A 23,172-nucleotide genomic window follows, 5' to 3' on the forward strand; every position below is an offset into this window, starting at 1 on the left:
GGCCGCAGTGCATTTGGTTAGGGCCGCGACAGCTGCGGTCTCCCTCCCGCGGACCGCGGCTCGGGGTGGACCCCGCACTGGCCTCAGGTGCAAGCCCGGCCCCGGCCCCGGGGCGGGGGCGCGGGCGGGGAGGCCCGGCGCGCCGCGGCGCCGCGAGCATCCGAATTCCGCGGTTCAAAATCCCGAGGCCGCGACCAGCCTCCGGCGGCGCGAGCCTTCATTGGCTGAGCCGAGGTGGCAATCAGGGGCCGGGCCGCCGCGCCGCTCCCCGCCCCCGCCCCCCGGGCCCCAGGCGCTGTCGCCGCCGCAGCCGCCGCCCGGTCCCTCGGCCGCGCTCGCGTGGGGGCCACGCACCATGGTGAGCCCCCGCCCGAGGCCCCGGCCGCGCCGCCGAGCGGTCCTGCCCGAGTCCCGGCGGCTGGGGGCGCGGGGGGTCGCCGCGGGGCCGATCGGTGCCGCCGCGCCCCGGGGGGGGGGGGGGTCCGCGCCCTGCACCGACCCGCGAGCGCCCGGGCTCGGGAAGGGGACGTGCGGCGGGGGCGCGCGGGGGTGTGGGAGGCGAGGGGGGCCCGGGGTGCGGGGGTGCGGGGGTGCGGGGGTGCGGGGGTGCGGGGTCGCCCCACTTTCCCGGGCGCCCGGCCTGCCTCGGAGCGGCGACAGGTGAGCGGAGGGGAAGGCGGCGGCCCGGCGAGGGGGCGGACGGCGACCGGGAGGGTCTGTCCTTTACCGGGGTGGGGGGCGCCCCCGAGGCCCCTCTGGACGGAGCGGAGCCAGGGGGCAGGGGCGGCTGATGCTGCAGCCCGCCGGCCGCTGACGCCCGGGTGTCCCCTGTCCCTGCAGTACGGATTTGTGAATCACGCGCTGGAGCTGCTGGTGATCCGCAACTACGGCCCCGAGGTGTGGGAAGACATCAAGTAAGTGTGCGCGCACGCGCGTGTGTGTGAGTGCGTGTGCGCGCCTGTGTGTGTGTGCATGTGAGTGCGTGTGTGCGCGTGTGTGCATGTGTGTGCATGTGAGTGCGTGTGTGCGCGTGTGTGTGCATGTGAGTGCATGTGAGTGTGTGTGTGCGCCTGTGTGTGTGTGCATGTGAGTGCGTGTGTGCGTGTGTGTGCACGTGTGTGCGCGCGCGTGTGTGCATGTGTGTGTGTGCATGTGAGTGTGTGTGTGCATGTGAGTGCGTGTGTGTGCGCGCGTGTGTGCATGTGAGTGCGTGTGTGCGCGTGTGTGCATGTGAGTGCGTGTGTGTGCGCGTGTGTGTGCATGTGAGTGCGTGTGTGCGCGTGTGTGCATGTGAGTGCGTGTGTGCGCGCGTGTGTACATGTGAGTGTGTGTGTGCATGTGAGTGCGTGTGTGCGCGTGTGTGCACGTGTGTGTGCACGCGGGGGTGGGGGGTCCCGGGGCGGCCCCGGCGCTGCCCCCCGCGCCGCGCCGCTTCCCCCGCTTCCTGCCGGGGCGCCCTGCCCGGGCGCGCATCCCCGGAGACGCCTCCCCCCGCCGCGCCCCTCAGCTGCGCTCCCACGCTCCGGAGCGGGCCGGGGGGCGGGGGGCGGGGGCCGGGGGCCGGGGCGGGGCCGCCGGCGCGAACGGCAGGGGCAGGATCCCCGGGGGTCACGGCGGCCTGGCGCCCCGGCCCGGGCGTGGGAACGCTCTGCCCGCCCCGGCGGCTCCCACGCGGAGGGGCCCGGGGGACCGCCGAGGCCTCCGCGACGTTCAAAGAGCCGGAGCCCCAGAGACCGGCCGGAGGCCTCGGCTCCTCGGTCAGCCACGCACCTCGGGACGCGGAAAATAGTGGAGCCTGGAGCCTGTCCGTGTGCCCAGGCTCACTGCTCGGGAGGGGAATTCTTGAGCAACTGGATCAAGTGCCTTTACTCATCTGAAATAGTAAAATGGGGATGTTTATTATCTTTTTTTTTTTCCTTTCATTTTCCCAAAACCTATCCCCTCCCCCGCGTTTTTTGGCTTCCCCTGGGGCGAAGGCTGCCTCGCAGGGGAGCATCCTAGCTCCTAGCTCCGACCCGGCGCTGGGGCCTTGTTCTTTGCACGTAGGGGGAGATAAGCACAGTCACTTGAGACCTTAAGGCCGCTGCAGTGACGGATGGGTCCTCTCTGCGGGCGCGTTGAACATTTCGATGGAACAAAATTCCCTTTTTCTTCCCTGTTACTATGCTGAAATTTGCATTTAACGTGAGCACAACGAGCTAGCTACACCAGAACGACGTAGATGGGTTTTCAGGCTGGAGCAACAAGCTGCCACACTGAAATGGGGGTAGAGGGAGTTAGAGGGATGACCTGGGTGGGCAGAGGAGAGCACATTGGTATTTTTTACTTTCATTTCCTGACCTCACCGATTCCATTTTGTTGTCACAAGTGGGTGATGTTTTCATGCTTTTCCCCCCCCCCCAAATATATTGCAGTTATTAGCAATCAGTTCTAACAGGTCTTATTCTGCAGTTCCAGGATAATGATTTCTTTTAAACATCTGTTTCCATGGAGATGGCCTGGGTTAAATATTAAGCACTAGGATGTGACTTTTCCCTTCCTAGGGTCGGTATGGTAGAGCATGATTTCATGTTCCAGGAGCGATTTATGTTACCCACAGGGCATATCTACATACTATAAAGAGAAGAAGGGGTTTGGAAATTATGGATTGAATCAAATGAGTGTTGAGGCGCTAAAACTTACTTTAGGACTTGAATCTATTAATACCTTCATAATTTGTATTTTGCTTGTTAGAGTTACAGAGAAGGTGGACATCAAAAACATTATTTTAGACAGTGTAATTTAAGTACAAGATTATTCTTAAGCCACTTTGAGAATTTATGAAAGCATCATGCATACCCCCCACATGTTTTCCCATCTGCAATGTAGAAATCCTCAAATTTCTGGGTGAATATGCTATGACAATATGTTTAAAATTTTGAGAGCACAACAAAAGATACCTATGATGGCTAAATACATGTTTTGACCAGATGTAGAGTGTATGTCCTGCACATTACCATCTTAAACCAGTTAAATAGAAAGATGAAAAATTATACTTTACAGAGAAATGTATCAGAAATCTTCAAAAATTAAATCATCAAGTGATCTGTTTGTATTGGCCATATTTTCCCCAGAGAAGGTCAGACTATCTAAAAATATTCAAATTCCAGTGGTATGAGAACTTAATTCTGTTGAAGTAAGCTAAGAATATTGTTACATTATATTTTTAAAAACCATATATTAATTTTTAATTAAGCACCAATATCTTTTAACTCATTAATTTTATCTTTAAGTATTTCTGAACAGTGTTCTTTTTTTTTTTCCTGAACAGTGTCCTTAATCTGTTAAAGTGTTAATAACTCAAATCATTCAAAATCTTTTTTTCTGGTAAAGGAAACAAATCATATGGGTCTATTTTAAAGGTAGCCCTGAAACAATTATGTAGCCCTGCAGAAGGAATACCATTAGTTAAACTAGTGTTGTAATGTAGGTGTTAACTTTGATCCTTTTTTGTCTGAGCATCCTTTTTGGCGGAGCCCATATTGTCTTGGGCACCACTTAGCATCTGGAATAGAGGACATTTTTCAGTTTTCTGTGTTGAGAGGGATGAATGCAATTCATTAGTTTCCAAACCCAGTCAGAACCCTTGAGGGGTTACTTCGCACTCCCTGGAGGATCATTTGCTTAGCACAGCCAAGCAGTTCTCACTGGTATGGGAAGGAGAGGAGAATTTGGAAGAGCTTCATTTTAAAATGTTCCTTGGAAGATTCTGGTACCTCCTCTCGACTTCATCCTCTGCTCCAGGGAAAGTCACTGCAACCGATGGTTCAACATACAATATACTTTCTGTTTTAACTTTTTATGAAAAAACAAATGTGTGATTTGGGGGGGGGTGCAGGGGCAAGGGTGCAGAAGTCTTAGTGAGTACCAAACGTCTGTGAGAAACTATATAAATTGATGTTTATAAAACTTTATATAATGCTTTTTTCGGTTTAGTAGGAAATGGCCATCCATTCTTCCTGAGAAAGGATGCCAAACATTTAATGACAAATAAAACCGTAAGTAACAGATTCCAGACAGAAAATTCTAAGTGGTAGGAGCCAAAAATGCTTCATTGTAAACTTTGTATCCACTTACACTCTTACCAATCATATAACCATTTCACACAAGCCTTAAATTCCTCTTTTTAAGAAAAAAAATAGTCTAGACTGAGGCTCTGCAAACATTCTCTTAAAGGGCTAGATAGTAAATAATCCAGGTGCTGCAGGTTGAAAGTCAATATTGAGGATACTTTGGAGAGTCACTCATAACTTAAAATTTAACTATCTAAAATGAAAATGATTCTTTGCTCTCAGACCAAACAATCCCGCCAGTGGGCTGGATCTAACCCATGGGCTGTAGTTTGCTAACCTCTGATCTAGGCCATAAATACATATGAACAAGCAAAAGAGACCTCTGAATCTACTTTAAATCTTGGTTTTGTTGGCTTCTTTTCAATTTTCAGATAGTACAGTCCTTTCTTGGGATCATCACCGTGGTCCCAAGGTGATGATCAAAATCAATCATCATTTTAGAGAAAACATGAAGTCAGGATCTACATATTAGAAAAGCACCTAACTGCTATTTAATCATCTCTATTATTCTTCTATCATCCTTGGTGAAACTAATCATTGCATGAAGTTAATGGGTTTAATTTTAGATTGGTTTAACTTCACTAAAACATAAAGATGGATTCAAAAAACTAAAACCTCAGATGGTTAAAATTGTATCAAAAACAAAGAGACAAAATATTTCTGTAAAACCTAATTATTTTGCCTAGAGTTGAACAGGCCAAGGAATAGATTAAAAATAGATTTAACACTCCCTAGTGCTATACAGTACATGGCTTAGCCCTTCTCTGTCTTACTAAAAGGTATGAGATAAACACTTGGATCAAAATATTAGTATGTGATTTGAAAATGATATAATCACACTGTTAGTTGATACATGTTGGAGCAAATTCCTCTAGAAGGTTATTCAATCATCTTCCTTGAATAGAGAATTCATATTTATTTAGTAGGGCAGCATATTTTTTCACTCATTGATTTAGTCCGTTTTTCATACTCTGGTTAAGCTTATGATTATTATTGTTATTATTGTATTTTATTTATTTGTTTGACAGAGGGAAAGAGAGTGTGCTAGCACAAGCAGGGGAACATCAGGAGTAGGGAAAAGCCAGACAAGAGAGTTAATGGACTGAGCCACCCAGATGTCCCTAGAAGCTTATTTTTAATGAGCATAGTGTAGTGCTTTAGGCATCGGAGGGTAGAAAAGTAATATATACTCCTTGCCTCCAAATAAAATCTTATCGTGCTACTAACTCTTACCAGAGTTATCAGGATTTTTTTTTTAGTCCTATTGTTCCTTGATTTTTCTCCCTGTAGCTCATACATGAAAACATTTCTGCCTGTAACTCAAGCATAGAAATATGCTGATCATCCAGTTTTGAAGTAAATGAATTTGCTAGTCACAAATTAATCGTTCATTAATGGTTCAAAAAGGCGAATGCTCTGCTGTAAGCTGGCTGTGTGACTTCCCCAAGTTGCCTAAGCTTTCTAAGCCTCCCTGTGTAAGGAATACATAATACCTATTATGTAGAGTTGTCGTAATACGTTGGAAAATGTCTGAAAATGCTTAACACAGGTTTTTTAAAGAAACTCTTTTTTTTAAACAAACTCTTAATAAATGGTAGCTATTATTAATTTTACCCTAGATCCCAATTTTTTTTTTTTTTTTACTTTTCTCTTCCCCAGCTCACCTAAGAGGTACGAAATTCTGCTTTAAGCCACAGTAGCTCATTCAAGTCTACATAGACTAAATGTCCTCCCATCACTCTACAATAAGTAGTAACTTCCTTTTCATTTTCACCTTTTTTTCTCTTTGGTCCGTTCGATGCAACTAGTACCAGTTTTTTGAATTTGAAGTGCCCCTTAGATTCTCCTCTTCTTCCGTTCTGGCTCCTAGCACTTTCCTTTGTGCTAATCTGACAGCACTGTGGCTGGCTTCTCTGTGTCTGACTTGTTCCTCCCTCTCCATTCTGCAGATTATGGGAAGATTGTTACTCTCCTGATGCTGGTTCTGCTTTGGAATCAATCTTACATTTTTCTAGCCCCCCATCCCCTAATCCCTGTTTATTATTTGAAAATGTAGCATATGCTCCTCATATTCATTTTATCAAAACATATTGAAACAAAGTAATGCACCATGGTTGGCCGTATTTTCATCAGATTTTCATATTCATGAGGTTATAGAATTAAATATCTATACTTTTCCATACACTTGTTCAAGTAGATTTTTATAGGTTACTGGTACACTATATTATAAAAACTTTTTAAAATTTTTAAAATCCTTTCCTCTGTGCAATTTCAGTTGAGTGCAACAATACCCATTTGAAATGGAAAAGGCCCTTCCAGCTCAATTTTTTTTCTGCTTTATTGAGATATAATAGGCACATAGCATTGTGTAAGTTTAAGGTGTACAGTGGGTTGATCAGATGCATTTATTAAGCTGTCGTAATAGTTGCCACCATAGTATTGGCTACCACTTCTAACACATAGTTAGCACTTTTGTGTGTGTGTGGGGGGTAAGCACATTTAAGATCTACCCTCTTAACAACGGTTCAAGTATATGATACATTGTTATTAGTTATACTCAACTTGTTAATCTTCTAACTGGCTGTTTTACCCTTTGCACAACAGCTCCCCATTTCCTCCCACCCCCACCCCCTGGTACCACCACTCTACTCATTTCTCTGAGTTTGTCCCTGGTAGATTCCACACGTAGCTGAACACAATGTTTGTTGTTTTTAGTGATAAAGCTGAGTTTCCAAGACATTAAATGACTGTCCTAGGGGATTATATACAGGAAACTGAAAGGTCAGGACTCCAACCCTTCTCTTCTGGTGCCAGGTTAAATGCTTAAGATAGAAGTAGGAGCTAAGGTAATAGACATACAAAAATGAAACCGAAAAAAATAAAAATAAAAATGAAACCGTATTGGTACTTAGGTGGCTCAGTAGGTTTAGCATCTGCCTTCCATTCAGGTCATGATCCCAGGGTCCTGGGATCGAGCCCCACTTTGGGCTGCCTGCTTGGTGGAGAGTCTGCTTCTCCCTTTGTCCCTCCCCCATCACTTGTGTATGTGCTTTCTCTGTCTCTCTCATAAATAAATAAAATCTTGAAAAAAATGAAACCGTATTCATTGTCATACCCAGAAACTTCTTCAGCAAAAATTTAAAAAATAATAATATGTAAGATAAAAATTAGGTAAATTAAATAATTGTTAGGATTGAGACCTTTTCCTGTAGAAAGACCTGCCAGTTAGCCTGACAGATAGAGGCAGGCACAGCATGTTAGCTGATAAGCTCACCAGCATTTGAAATTATTCTTGCAGGTGGAAGTAGGTGTCTGTATGTAAACCCCTTCACATGCCTCCCAGGGAGGTCTTCACATAGGCTGTCCTGGAACTGGAACCAAGTCTGGTGAGCAGCATGATGTGTAGGTGATAGACCAGGTCGTAGCTCTACCTCAAGGTTTTTCTTTGATGTTTTGAAGTATCCCCCTGAAGCTAAGCTAGGTCTTTGTACTTGCAAATACTTTCTGCATTTTTTGAGAATGAAGCAAAAATCATAGAAACATATTATTTAATTAGCTATTTCATCAAAGGAGCTTTGCACATTAAAATCAGAGCCAGAGGAGAAATTCGAAAATCTCCCTTTGACCTCCTCAACCTATCTGTGGCAGATGTTCACTAGACGTTGCTACTGTTCACAAGGAAAAATGTCCTTCTGACTCTCTCACCTCTCTGCTGGATGAGGGGCTTGAGCACATGTTTCTCCTCAGTGTGTTGGAAAGCAATAGTTATGGGCCGATAGTGTGTAGACATTAACGGGAAGACACACTTCGAGAAATCTGTATAACTGGCCCAGTTCAGAGGGTGACAACTTAGAAGACATGAGTACTAGCAGCTTTTCCATCTGTTTCTTTGCGTCTTCATTCATTAACAGTGGGAAAATGATGTTTTTGGGTCTAGGGAAAAGGAGCACCTTCTTTTTTTTTTATGTCAGAACATATTGAGGTTAAAGAAGTTTCTATCCCAGGTAAAAGGCAAATATTCTGTAGTATTTTTTGTACCTCTTTGATACCGTGACTTTGGATCCAATTCATATTCTTTTTTTTTTTTTTAAGATTTTATTCCTGAGAGACACAGAGAGAAAGAGAGGCAGAGACACAGGCAGAGGGAGAAGCAGGCTCCATGCAGAGATCCCAACATGGGACTCGATCCCAGGACCCCGGGATCACGACCTGAGCCAAAAGCAGACCCTCAAAACCACTGAACCACCCAGAGGCCCCACTATCTCATACTCTGATCTACTTGCCATTCATTGTAGAATCATGAAATATTAAATTGTTACTTTACTGAAATTCCTTGGGATCAGTTTTCAGATTCACTCAAACAACCTGGGACCCTTTCAGTCCACATGCGCTGCTTTCTCTTTGCACTCCAGCCTCGTGGGCCATGCCCAGTCCCCGAAGGCTTCAAATTTTATGTGTCAGGATAACATCTGTGCTTAGCATTCTCCTTCTCTCCATTCTCCCCATCCCTTACCCAGAAATGGAAATGGGTCTCAGCTTCGAGATGGCAAAACAAATGTCACTTCTTCAGGGAAGAAAACCTCCAAAACTGATTTTCTTCATAGTCCATACCAGAGTTTATAATTATGTTTTCTACTATTGATTAATGTGTGTTTTGTCTTAGTAGATTCTAGCCTTTGTAACAATTACCTAGGAAAGGGTCTGCTAGATTGCTGTCTTTTTCTTCTCTTTTTCCTGTGTGTGTGTGTGTGTGTGTGTGTGTAAAATCCTTCACATTTTTAATTTCCAGGGAGTAGAACACATGCATATTCACAGATTTTTTTTTCCGTAACCAGGACAGAAAAAAAAATGTCATCATTTGACATGACATGTGTCTAGTGAAAGGGAGCACCTTTTTTTTATGTCAAAAGATACTGAGGTTAAAGAAGTTTCTATCCCAGGTAAAAGAAGGATGACATTTATGACCACTCTATAACACATTATAAGATCTGTTGAGATGGCCTCTCTCTCTCTCTCTTTTTTTTTTTTTAATCACCAAAGGCAGAAGATAGAGCACTGTATTATAGCATCTCCTTTTAGAGGAGCCCTAGTTAATTTACGTCATCTCCATATGTGTACGGATATTTAAAAGGATTAAAAAACCCTACTGTTGGATTACCAATTGCATATACCAAAAGCCAGTTAATGGGTTGGATTCAGGACAAGATCAAATCCCTTAGCAAATGTCTAAAAGTCGGGTCGATATGGTGCTGCTTAAAGTCAGTGTTATAAACTGTGGATAAGTGTTTGTAATATTGAAATTAAATGTAAAAATCAGATGACAGTGCTCATCATGTCATTCAGTTTGAATGTTACGGCTCATCTCTGCTGCACGCTGACCTTAAGGTTGCTCAGTCCCAGTCCTAAGTGCTCTGTACCCATCGTCTCCCCAGTCCTCACAGCCACCATTGAAAATAGGGTTGTTCTTGTCCTCATTCTATAAGTGAGGGAACCGAGGCTTCAAGATTTTAAAGCCTTGTCTCAAATCACTCAGCTGTTAATCATCACAGTAGGGATTTGAACAGTGGGGATTTCGAATGATCATATTATGTGCTTTTCCTCAAAGAGAAGGACTTATGACCTTCCTTCCGAAGGCGGCCAGGTTAGCATGGACCTGGGGCAATGTGGGTGTGCATTGTTACTACTCATTTTTTGTTTTTGTTTTCCTGGACTTTTCAAGCACTGATACAGGTGATTTTGGCTATGACATTTTTAGAGGGTAGTTTTATATATTCACCAACTAAGACATCTACTAAAGAAAACCAGAGCCCCAGAAATTTTGAGCAACCTATTTATTTTTAGAAGAGCTGTGACTCAGCACACTCACAAGGTGAGTTCATGATGAAGTGCACCCACAAAGGTCTAAGTGAATGCATTTGTCTGATGAAGCTACTGAAAATGGTCCGTGTGAGATGTTTATGGATGTGTCCTCAGAATTTGGGCAGTTACTGATGAGACTCTTGTGGCAACCTGTACAAAGGGAAAAAAAAATCATTATAAATCAAGAGTGATGTCACTTTGCCTAATCTGTGTCACTCTTGACAGCATTTACTGTTACTGTTTACAGTACTTGGATGAGTGAACACATTGACTTAAGGAGGGACTGTAGTAACCCAAGGAGACTCCAAGCAGGAAGCTGTCGCTGCATTTCAAAGGCCTGTCTCCTCTCCTCTCTCCCCTCCGCAGCTGCCTCAAAGCAGAGTTTCTCCTTTGCAGATTCAGACTTTAGTGGGAATCCACTACTGACAATTGAGATGCCATTAATACTTCACAACCACACAGGAAAAAAAAATAGGAATTTTTAACGTTTTAATATTATATATAGTTATCTGTGGCTTATAAGTGGGGGCTTTTAATTTTAGTACTGGTTGGGCACAACTCAGCATTTATGATGTCCCTACAGTACACTAAAATAGACCATTCTGTCTTTTAATTAAACATGCTCAGTAATGATGTCTTTTAAAAGTTTTTAAAGATAATTGGTCAAGTTGATTTTTTGATGTGTGCCGACTTTTTCTTTCTGAGATCAGACCCCATTTTGAGACTTTATTTTTAAGATTCCTATACTCAGGATCTAGCATCACAGAGCACCTGTTTTCATACCTCGATAAGAAACCTCTTTACCTAAAAGCCAAGTCCTTCTAGTATATACTAAACTTTTGAAAATTGTGTAATGACAGGGATTCAGTGTCAGAATATGAATTCAGTTTTTGTGCATTCACATTTCTTTTTTTTATTAAGATTTCATTTTTTTATTCATGCGAGACACACAGAGAGAGTTAGAGACACAGGCGGAGGGAGAAGTAGGCTCCCTGCGGGGAACCCGATTAGGGACTCGATCCCAGGATCCAGGATCGTGACCTGGGCCGAAGGCAGACCCTCAACCACTGAGCCACCCAGGCATTCCAGTACATTCACATTTCACAGCTAAGGAATAAATATCTCCTTAAGTATGGAGTTATGGGAAATGTAGCCTGGATATTTGTGACAAATTATGCACCTAATCCTTTTTTTTTTTTTTTAAAGTTTTATTTATTTATTTTTTTATTTATTTATGATAGTCACAGAGAGAGAGAGAGAGGCAGAGACACAGGCGGAGGGAGAAGCAGGCTCCATGCACCGGGAGCCCGATGTGGGATTCGATCCCGGGTCTCCAGGATCGCGCCCTGGGCCAAAGGCAGGCGCCAAACCGCTGCGCCACCCAGGGATCCCAATGCACCTAATCCTTAAAAATTAAATAGTAGTTTGAAAACAAGCTGCTCGCTTTTACAACAATGTTGGATTGTTCAATTTTTAGTAGGCAGTTTAGAAACACGTGAGGGAAATATGTTTAATTAATACATTCCCTTCTTTTGAAAACATAGATACATTGATTGAGCGAGCACATGTTCTATTCCAGCTCTTGGGTTAGGCATCAGTGATTGAAAAAGCAAAAGGCAAAAACCAAAACCACAAAATACCACAATATAAATAAATACCTGCTACTCTTTTGGGGAAAAGCAATTAGTGTAATTAAATGATCAATTCAAATTCTAACAAATTAAAAGTAAGTAAGTAGGGGTCTTTAAAAGTAAGTAAGTAGGGAATTGCTACTAGGAAAATTTTTCACGTATGCCTACTTAATTTTTAAGCACTTATTGTGGCTACAAATATGTGGAATGTGAGAGCTTGGTCTGTATTCTTGAAGCCCTTAGGGGAGATAGGCTTTATTTGTTTTTGGCTATTTGAACATAGAACACTTACCATTTAATCAACAAATTAAGTGCACCTTTACTTTGACTCTTCTGATGCTGAATAAAAATTCCCAATATTTGATTGCCATTTCTTTCCTTCTCTTCTTCCACTTGCCATTTTGTCTTCCTCCTCTTGCCCGCCCCTCCTCCTTCATCTTCTTCAACAACTAGACTATTGCCAGTTGGATGTACTGAGCAGTAAGTGGGTGGGGAACACTATTCTGACCCCTTCACGTAGACTCACTCTGCCAACCAACGTGGCTCCAGGTAATACTGCTGTTCCTCTATTTTACAGATAAAGAAACTGAAACACTTAGAGATGAACTTGCCCAAGCTTAGTGTGACTCCATATGGAAGTAGCCTAGCTGCTTCTTTGGCACAGTGAGGGGGAAAACACTATGACTTGTGATACAGATGAAACCAGATGGGTTTTTCTCTATCTAGGTTTACTTGTTAACCAAAGAAAGTGCCTTTTTTTCCCACTTCATCCAGTGTCATTTAAGCCACTTTAAAAATAAATCTCTCAATATGTCTTACCGTCTGCTGACTTCTTTTATTGAGTAATGCACCAAGTAGAAAAATGTAATGCTTAACCCAAAATACAGTTTTTGAGTATATGTGAAGCTAACACAGACTACTGCAAGGGATACTATTTGGAAAGGATGGAAGACTGAGCACTATTGAATATATTTTAATCCAATTTACCTCTGGTGTCATATGATATTTGCTGTCATCTGAAATTTATTGGAAAACAAAGTATGTCCAAAGTCTTTCATTTTTGAGAAAATTTAAAATTGTTTCCTGGAGGAACCTGTGGCTTTTTTTACATGTAAACTAAATATGATTTCAATAATAGGGAATTACATACTTGCCTTGTGTGTGCAACAATTTAAACAAAGTTAATACTTAGAAAATATATTCTGAAAGATGAGTGAGTCTGGAAAATTTGGTTAGTGTACTTGGCTGAATTCAATAATTTAAGCACAAAAGAAACTCTATCAAGAATATAAACCTTAAATATTGTTAGAAATGTTATATCTATGCATTTGATGCATCCTTTACTTTTGCTTTTGAGAAAAAAGCTAGAGGGACATGAGGGTGCCTCAGTGGTCAAGCATCTGCCTTTGGCTCAGGTTGTGATCCCGGGGTCCTGGGATCGAGTCCCGCATCAGGCTCCCTGCAGAGAGCCTGCTTCTCTCTCTGCCTATGTCTCTGCCTCTCTCTCTGTCTCTCATAAATGAATAAATACAATCTTTAAAAAAAAAAGAAAAATCTACAAGCTTACAGAGAATTATGAAGTAAGCTACTATTGCCTGAATTATATAAATCATTTATTTAATCTGAATATCAGCTTACTTCCCAGCTTTTCTTTGCTGATCACCCTCTGTGGTTTTAAGTAACCAGTGGAAAAAAAAATCTCCAAATGGAGAAAAAGAAGAATGTAATGTCAGAAGGGATCTCACTGAAGTTTCCCTCAAAAAAATAGTGGCAGATATATCTTGAAGGTCTATCTGAGAGATTATTATCATGTCTCTGCACCTCCTGGAGGCCAAACTATTTGACAGCATAAAGTCTGAACAAATAGAAATTTGTCCAGAAGTTAGAAGAAGAGTTGTATTGAGACATGTGTTTGAGACACATGTAAGAAAAGCACTTCTAGTAGCTTCATTGAGCATATTTCATGAAATTAATTCTTTAGCATACTATTCCTTTTGCAATACCCTGCTCAGTTGAATGTATTAAACCATCTCCTACTAAAGTGTCTGTAATCTCTCCAATTCACTTTTCCCTTGAAAAGAGAAGATAAATGATTTACAGAAGAAAGGAAAATGGGTCCAGAAAGATTAGGTCATGGAGATCAATTGTATCACTTAAAATCTCGCTGGGAAATTAATTAACTTCTCCAAGGAAGTCTCTATAATCAGTATATTTAAGATTGCATCCTTCTCCTTCTGCCTACATCCCTAATCTCATCCCTAAGCCTCATCTACCTTGTTCTGTAGCATTCATCGCCTCATGAATGATTATAAAACTGATTATATATTTATTGCTCATTGTTTCTTCTAGTTAAAATGTAAGCTCTTTGAGGGCAGAGATCTTTATTTCCTTCACTGACATATTAAAAGTACTTAGAAAAGTGTCTGGGGCGTAAAAGGTACACAAATATTGATGGCAAACTACCACCTTTCCAGGGTGAGTTGGGGGGAATTAATCACTCAAAATTCTGAAAGATTTCTAAGATAAATGTAAATAAGGAATCCTAAGTATTTTAAATAATTCATTAGAATTTAATGTGACATTTTTCAAAGAAGATGATTATTTCCTTCCATGTACTACTGTTTAATTTATATTTCAGCCTCCCTCCGGGGAGCATGTTGGGCTGATAATTTCAGGAAGCAAAGCTTAAACGATAAGGGAGCTTATTTTATTAAAGCAGAAAGGAAAGAAGGAATGCATTGACTCATGGTTAGGGGATTTCTAGGGAAATGGCCATTCTTCTATTTTATGCAGAGGGATTGAGTACTCTCTACTTCACTCGTTTAACTATTGTTACGGTTTGGTGAGTGTTTCTGAGGAACTGAGTTTATTATAAGAATTTATGTCACTTGATTTCTTCCAGTTAGAAGAGAGAGGATACGGTATGGTGAGAATATAAGTTAATTTACACTTTACTATATATTTAATTAAAATGTATCTATATTTTATTAGAATGCCCTAAATTAGAAGCTTCAAAATTCTAATTGTTGACCAATGCTATTTTGTAATAAAATGTTAGTGGCAAAATGAGAAAAAAAATAGGCTATCCGTATCCTTCAAATCAGAAATCCCATTTCTAGGAATTTATTCTGTTTTTACATAGAAATACAATTATTAGCTACAAAGATACTCATCACAACATTGTTTATACTTGAAAAAAATAAAAGCAATCTAAATATCCACTAAACCTTCAATATGTTTATAACAGTGCAGTTGTATGCAAAGTATAGAAATGTATTTATTGACATGAAGAGATCCCCCTCAAATGCTAAGTCAAAAAAGGAGGCTTTTAAGGCAATATAATCTGGTGTATGTCATACATACGAGTATAACCATGAACAACTTGAATATACTTGACTATAGTATTAGCAATGGTTATCAAGGTAGCAGAGGATTCTTTAAATGTTTTCCCTTCCTATATTTTACATTTTTATGCAATTAGAAATTAGAATGTGTGAGACACATAACAACATTTATCAAGAGATAAGTCAGTGTTTGTACATTATTTCTTCATAATTTGGGAATATTTCATTGACCTCTTGTATTAAAAAGACTTGAGGTCTGGAACATGTGTTCCCCTCATTTAATAGTTGTGTATGTTCACCAAAAGGGAGACTTCCACATCTGCATATATACAGCTCTTTAATTTTTTGAATATGTAGACATGGGAAGCACTATGGCCATTAGTAATTAATTCATATATATATAATTAATCCATATATATTAGTCATTAGTAATTAATTCATATATACATATATATACACACACACACACTCCTCAACAACTTAGAACATACTTTGGCACACTGTATCTCTTACAGTGTGGAAGCTGGGTTATATTATTGCTCTTGTTTTTAAAAAGTAGAGCTTTAATTCTCATGGGCTTTGTGTAAGTTGTCCAAGTTCATTCAACCGATAAATTCTGGGCTCTGAAATTCAGATCTCTGTGCCTACCATAATCAGGCTTTTTTTTTTTAATGTACTGTTATGCATAACTGCAGGCAAATAGTATGTTCTTAAGAACACAGGGTATTTTTTTAAGAATATCTCATCCCACCTGGACCTAATACATACCACCATTTGGGGTTTTTCCCTTGAGCAGACACTGGTATTCCAGCCATGGACAGCAGCTGTGATACACAGCTTCAGAGAGAGAGAAAGGGATCATGACCTGCCTTGGCAGCATTTCACAAGTAGCTATTCCAGCTACTGTGTTCCAAGTTCACCTGATGACAGTGGCTAGTTTGTCTTGCATTCTCCTGGCACCCTACGGGGATTTAGATGAATTGGACCGAGTCAGATTGATTTCCAAGCTCCATGAATTTTTGTGAATTTAACATTGGAAAAGATCTCTGTAAACTTGTCAGTTTTTTTTCTACAGCTGGCAATATGTTGAATAATAGATTTCTCCTTTGGACACTTGTTTGAGAGAAATAATCCAAATCCTATCAAAATTAATATATTTATATGATCATGACAACTATTAAAAATGGTAACTATAATTTCCTTTTATGAACACTGTAAATATTTTGACCTACTGTATTTAATAAGCTAATGATATATTAGGAGGTTTAATCAGTCCACTTGGAAACTCAAACGTAATATGTTTAAAACATAACCATTTTTTTTTTTAAGTAGGCTCCATGCTGGGTGTGGAGCCCAATGCAGGGCCTGAACTCACGACCCTGAGATCAAGACCTGAGCTGAAACCAAGAGTTGTCCACTTACCCATCTGAGTCAACCAGATGCTCCTAAAACATAACCCTTGATCTAACCCATCCCCTAACCTCTACCCCCCTGCTTCAGTCCACTTCCAACAGCCCCTCCTAGTTCAGCCATTGGTGACAACATCCTTCCAGTTTCTAAGGCCAAAACCTCAGTGCCAACTCTGTGTCCTCTCCTTCTCTGACATCCTCTATTCAATCTATCAGCAAATCATGTTGAATTTGCCTGCAGAATATATTCCTTTTGGACCAGTTCTCCCTTGGAATCAAGTTACCAGGCTTCCTCACCTGAGAGTTGATGGTAGCCTCCTAACTGGTCTCTTTGCTCTGCCTGAGATCAGCCTTAATGCAACAGCAGGATTGATTCCTTTAACCCAAGTCAGTTCCTCTCGCTGCTCATATCACAAAGGCCAAAGCTGTCCATCTCTTTTAAGTAAATGCCACAGTCATCCTAAAGTCCACCCGACCCTTGTTACCACTCTTACCCATTCCTTTACGGCTATGCTGCCCCCTCTCTGTTCCGCTCTGACTTCTGCTGGTGCCCCAGGGCCCCAGGCCTCTCCTGCCTAGCCGTCTTCCCCACACTGCTCATGGCTCACTCCCAGAGCTTCCTTTAGATTCTATTCAATGCCCATATCTCAGGGAGGCTTCCTGGCTTTTGTACTCGAGCTCTCTACCTCACTACCTGTCTTTATTTTTCTTCAAATTACTTACTATTATATGTTACTTATTAGTTTTATTCCCGATCTATCTCCCCTCCTAGAACGTGTATGTTGGAAGAGGTCAAGTATTTTTGTTTATCTTGCTAAAGGCTCCATCCCTAATGCCCGGAACAATGACTGGCACATATAGGGACTCAACCAATGTTTGCTGATTATTTGTTAAACCCAAAGTTATTTCTTGATTATATTTAATATCAGGCATTAGAGTACTCTATAAATGTCAGTCTTACTAAAATATGCTTAAACATATCATTTTAACTTGAGGAGGAGAAAGTGAAATGATTTAAATCTCCTTAATCATTAGACTTTTAGGCACATGGCATTGATTTAAACAAACATCCCATTTCAGGTGTAAAGCCATTGTTTATACAGTAGTTTTAACCATACTAGCTATTCTTTTATTTCAGCATTTTCCCCCTGTTTCTTGTTTTTTTGTTTTCCAGAAAAGAGGCACAGTTAGATGAAGAAGGACAATTTCTTGTCAGAATAATATATGATGATTCCAAAACTTATGATTTGGTGGCTGCTGCAAGCAAAGTCCTCAGTAAGTTGAATGTGACTTTCCTTCTTTGGCTAAGTTACACACAGAAGCCCAGAGGAATAATAAACCAAAATCCCATTGTATCGTTATGCAAGGTGCACACTGCATGATGGTGGAGGAAAGGCTCAGGCTGTCCTGAGGCCTACTTTTCCTTTACAAGCTCTTTAGACAGTGGAGAGGCTCTCAGCATTCCTTCCCAGAAAACCATGTGTCAGGGTGGAAAAAAAATTTTGACACTTAATGTGATAATAACTTCAGTTGTGATGTCCAATACGGTAATTATGCAAGTGTCGTGTGCAGAAACTATTGTTTTTGAATCTCTCTTGCAATCACGAATTCTGTTAACTATTGGTGAAAGGAACAAGAAATGGAGGCCTACATTAGGGAAAGCTCGAGCAAAGTAGGCAAGGTACAAAACCAGCTTCATGGAAAAAAAAAGTTGTTCTCAAAGTTATTCTCATGTGCTTAATTTGCAGCTAGGCTACAGTTTGGGTAGAACAGAAAGCAGCTTTTTAGCTTTGCCAAGTATAATTAGATGAGTAAATATCTATTATAGAATACAAGGATCACAAAGAAAGAATGGTAAATTGTTAATAATAAGAATATTTAGCCTCATTAGTAATCAAAACTGAAACAAATATGAATTTTTTTCATAGAAATGTGTGAATTTTTTAAGGTTAAATGTCTAGTGTTGTCAAAAGTAGAGTTAAAGAGGAAATCACAGATATTGTTAATCTGATGCTAAATAAAGACAACATTGTAGAGAATAATTTTGCATCATTAGTCAAAGTCTCTTAAAAAATGTACAAAACCTTTAGGAATTTTTCCTAAAAGAGTTATTAGATCTACTTACGTTAAGATTTCTGAATATATATATTTTTGATTTATGTATATTTTTATCTCAAGATTACTTGTACTATCAAAAATTGGAAAAGTCTGCATTTTTGAGAGGAGTGGATTGGTTAAATAAATTATTGTGTCTATGTTAATGAGGTTATTAAAATTGATATTACAGAAAAAATATAAAGATTTTAGGAAATATTAATAATTGAACAGTAAGTAAAAAAGCATGATATTGGGGTGCACATTATCTGTAACCAACTTGTTAAATATGCATATTTACATGGAGAAAACAATTTTTCATGAAAATATGGTCATGTGCATTCTTGATGATATTTTCTGTGTTTTCCAGAAAAAGTAAGTTAGTACATTAAATACAGGTTTCAAAATTAATTAAGTAGTTTGCTGTGAAAGCTGAGAAACTGTTTTGCATATAAGTACCAATCTATGCTGCTGACATGTCACTATGTTGTCTTCACAGATTTCCCTGTGAATTTTTTCTTGTGGATCTATGTCCACTTGCACAAAAGTTGGGGATATTTTAATTTTTTAAATTTTGCACCTATTTTCATTCTTCCCATTAACAGTATTCTAGCTATAATATGTTCTGTTGTTCTCTCAAATCTATAAATAGATCTCAATGCTGGGGAAATCCTCCAAATGTTCGGGAAGATGTTTTTTGTCTTTTGCCAAGAGTCTGGTTATGATACAATCTTGCGTGTCCTGGGATCTAATGTCAGAGAATTTCTACAGGTAAGCAATTTGAAGTTCTGTAGTTAAAAATTCTGAATTAGTAATTCTTAAACGGAGGCTCTAGAATACTTTTGCACAGCCAGCTAGACGACAGTGTCTTGCTACTGAAATGGAATCACAGTGACTTTTACTTTCTTTTTCTTTTTTACAGTGACTTTTTCTAATTCACATAAAATAACAGTTATAGGGTGGTCTCGAATACATTTTAGCATTTTTTGTTTCCTTTTTTTTTTCCCTTAACTTTTGGTTGCCCACCTTGAACATCCAAGTTGGAAATTAACATCCTCTGAACATCTCAACATGGCCTATTGTGATGTTTAACTGCCCCCCTTTTAATGGTTTATATGTGCTAATAGTGGTGGGTTTATGTCTTAGCTATATAAGGTGGTCCTATTTTCTCTTTTAAGGTATTCCTAGTTTGTATAGTGTAATTAAATGATATGTCAGTATTGAGATTCTACTGGGCTCAAAGTTGGGGGAAAGCACCATGGCTTTCAGGTGCTCTGCCACCAAAACAAATTCGAGAAGCATCACTCCCAGTTCCATATTAATTAAGGTGCTGTACAGAAGGAAACCGGAGAGCCCTCCCAAAGGCATTTTCAGGTGAAGTGAAAGAAATAAGGCCCCCAAACCCCCTTATCTTCTATTCTTGTCTAAATTACCTTAAAAGTTTTTTACTAGTAAATTACACATTAGATGAGAGACTATTTTTGGATTGACTGCCCTATTTTAAGCACAGGCATTTGTAAGACCCTCTTCTTGAAATGTGTGAAGGTTGAAAAATTATGTGGTTGTTTGTAAAGGACATTTCTAAACTGGCTGCTTAAAGCGGCCAGATCTTGCTGGTAAATGATGTCAGCGCAATACTAGCTGAACCCAAGCCCAGTTTTGAGGGAATGTAAACTACTTTCAATCCAGCTGCATTATTGATTTAACAGCCAAAATAAGAACTATAGTGTTTAATCAAAATGTCTGTTGTTTACATAGTGACATTTTTCTTATAAACTTAAAACAGCATTAAATCAAGATGGAAACTGGTCTGCAATGCCCTGCCGTGGGTTTATAGAACTACTGGTGTCAAAAAAAAAAAAAAAAAAAGCTGCCAATTCCCAATGAAGAAGCTGCCAGGCGATTTTTAAATTAAGCTTTAACAGGCTGTATTTAAATGAGTTATTTTAAATGGATTAAAGTTTGATATTTGAAGTTTATTGGCATTTTGGATTTTTGAATACATACTCCATTTTTTAATACTTTTATTAACTTGCATCATTTTATGGGCAAAGTTGCGATTTGAAGTCCCTCTGTATTAATTTTAACTTTTATTCTCAATGGCCACGTCTACATAACAAAACAACCATCCAAATGTTTTTACAAAAATTTTTGTCAATCTTTACTCATTGTTTCCCTTTGCTAAATTTGTAATGGCACAGGAAGAGAGCAAGCGGCCTCCCCGTGTGTTTCTCTATGTTCCTGAGCCCCATCCTCAATAGGATAGCCACTAGCCCCCTTGGCTACTAAGTATTTGAAATTCGATGTGCTATGGGTAAAATACACAACAGATTTCAAAAGCAGTACAAGAAGAATACAAATAACTGATATTTTATATTAATTACTTGTTGAGATGATAATATTTTTGATATATTGAGTTATATAAAAATGTATCATGAACATTAATTTCACCTGTTTCCTTTTTTCTGTTTTAACCATCACTACTAGAAAATTTAGCATTACTTATGTGGCTAGCGTTTGTGGCTTGCTCTAGTGGCTTTTATTGCCTTTTGTTTCCATTGGGCAGCATTACTTTAAGTAGCTCTAAGTCCTTTTTCCTCAAAGTCAATATGCAACGTTAGTTAATATATCTTTAAATTACATGTGATTTTATTTTTCTTTCAGTGTGAACAATGAAGAAACTAGAAAGTTAGAATTTTGTGAAGTTTTCACCAATATTATTATTTTTTATCCAATTCCTTTTTGTCCTGTTTTCCAAATTTCATGTCTTACCAGCAAATTGAATGGATTAAAATACTGTAGGCATTTATCTTATGATTAGGCTATTTACATAGACATTAAAAGAATTTTTTTTCTGTATAAGTGATTATAAAATAAAGCGACTGATTTTCATAAATTGTCTTTTTTTTAAAAGATTTTATTTATTTATTCATGAGAGACACAGAGAGAGAGAGGCAGAGACATAGGCAGAGGGAGAAGCAGGGTCCCTGTGGGGAACCCAATTCAGGATTCGATCCCAGGACCCTGGGATCCCGCCCTGAACCAAGACAGACACTCAACCACTGGGCCACCCAGATACCCCGTAAATTGTCTAAAGATCCTCATTCCCGTATAAAAATTTACATTTTTCATTATATAAATTAATAACACATTATTTTTTGTAGACTTAATCCTTCATTAAGGAGTAAGGTAAGCTGGGTCTTATCTTTTTTTTTTTTTTTTTTTTTTGGCTTGATATTAGGATTTATTCAAGTCATCAGTACCAAGCCTACCCCTTCTGGAATGAAATACACCTTACAAGTCATGTTTTGAAATCTTGGAAAAAGAAATTAATTTAGACCCACATGAGATTTCAGAAAAACAGAACATAAGTCTTCCACTCTTCACCAACACACAAGTATCTGTTTCTCTTATGCTTATTACAGTCCAATATGGTAGATTATAGCATCCAGATTATAATTACATAGATAGCATCCATATTAACATATAATCATTTCTATTGCATATAGATTAGTAATAAATGCTGTGTATAATTATGTGGATGGCATTCAAATTTTAAGTAAGGGCAGTGTGAAATTTAAACATTTTTATAGATGTCACACGTAGTTTTCTAAGAGAAAATGCCATTTGCTCTCAAGCAAGAAGTTACCCAATTTTGTGAAATACAGAGTATGAGTTTTTTTTTCAAGCACAATAGTATGTTTGTTTGAGATTCTTTGTGTAACAAAATGGTTTTCAAAATACTTCACGATTTTTTTTTTTTCTGATATTTGGAAGACTCTTTCTTTAAAAAGATTAATCTCCCTGATACAGTAAGATGAAACAATGTGTTGTTTCATTTCATGATAATTTCCATACAGCAAATGCAAACTTCAAAAATAATCATGTTTAGATTTAAACAACGAAATCAAAGCCGACTGTTTGATAACAATCAATACTTTGCATCTTTGCTACAGAGATTATCTGATATAAGGATGGCAACCCCTGCTTTCTTTTGAGGACCATTTGAATGGTAAATGGTTCTCCAACCTCTTATTTTCAGGTTGTAGGTGTCCTTCTGTCTAAAATGAGTCTCTTGTAGACAGCAAATAGATGGGTCCTGCTTTTTTATCCAGTCTGAAACCCTGCGCCTTTTGATGGGGTCATTAAGCCCGTTCACATTCAGAGTTACTATTGATAGATATGAGTTTAGTGTCATCATATCTATTCAGTCCTTGTTTTTGTGGATTGTTCCACTGAACTTCTTCTTAAAGGGGAATTTTAAGAGTCCCCCTTAAAATTTCTTGCAGAGCTGGTTTGGAGGTTACATATTCTTTCAGTTCCTGCCTGTCTTGGAAGCTCTTTATCTCTCCTTCCATTTTGAATGAAAGCCTTGCTGGGTAAAGTATTCTTGGTTGCATGTTCTTTTCATTTAGGACCCTGAATATATCCTGCCAGCCCTTTCTGGCCTGCCAGGTCTCTGTGGAGAGGTCTGCTGTTACCCTAATATTCCTCCCCATAAAAGTCAGGGACTTTTTTTCTCTTGCTGCTTTAAGGATCTTCTCCTTATCTTTGGAATTTGCAAGCTTCACTATTAAATGTCGAGGTGTTGAACGGTTTTTGTTGATTTTAGGGGGGGATCTCTCTATTTCCTGGATCTGAATGCCTGTTTCCCTTCCCAGATTAGGAAAGTTTTCAGCTAGGATTTGTTCAAATACATATTCTGGCCCTCTGTCCCTTTCGG

The 23,172-nt window shown here is 39.8% G+C and overlaps 1 protein-coding gene across 2 annotated transcripts in view; it reads left to right on the forward strand.

Annotated features, from left to right (window-relative positions):
* The first annotated feature begins 256 nt into the window (after positions 1–256).
* GUCY1B1 (guanylate cyclase 1 soluble subunit beta 1) overlaps positions 257–23,172 on the forward strand; it is a 51,110-nt gene continuing 28,194 nt past the window's right edge. The window contains exons 1-4 of one of the 2 annotated variants that reach the window (XM_072724909.1): positions 257–358; positions 841–914; positions 17,530–17,630; positions 19,102–19,220. In XM_072724909.1, coding sequence (XP_072581010.1) covers positions 356–358; positions 841–914; positions 17,530–17,630; positions 19,102–19,220 — 297 coding nt within the window. In that variant the 5' untranslated portion in view covers positions 257–355. Of the gene's footprint in view, positions 359–556; positions 661–840; positions 915–17,529; positions 17,631–19,101; positions 19,221–23,172 lie in introns of those variants that run through there. The other variant, XM_072724910.1, reaches the window with a different exon arrangement.

This window comes from Vulpes vulpes, chromosome 10 (genome assembly GCF_048418805.1).
Source record: "Vulpes vulpes isolate BD-2025 chromosome 10, VulVul3, whole genome shotgun sequence".
Classification (NCBI taxonomy): Eukaryota; Metazoa; Chordata; class Mammalia; order Carnivora; family Canidae; genus Vulpes; species Vulpes vulpes.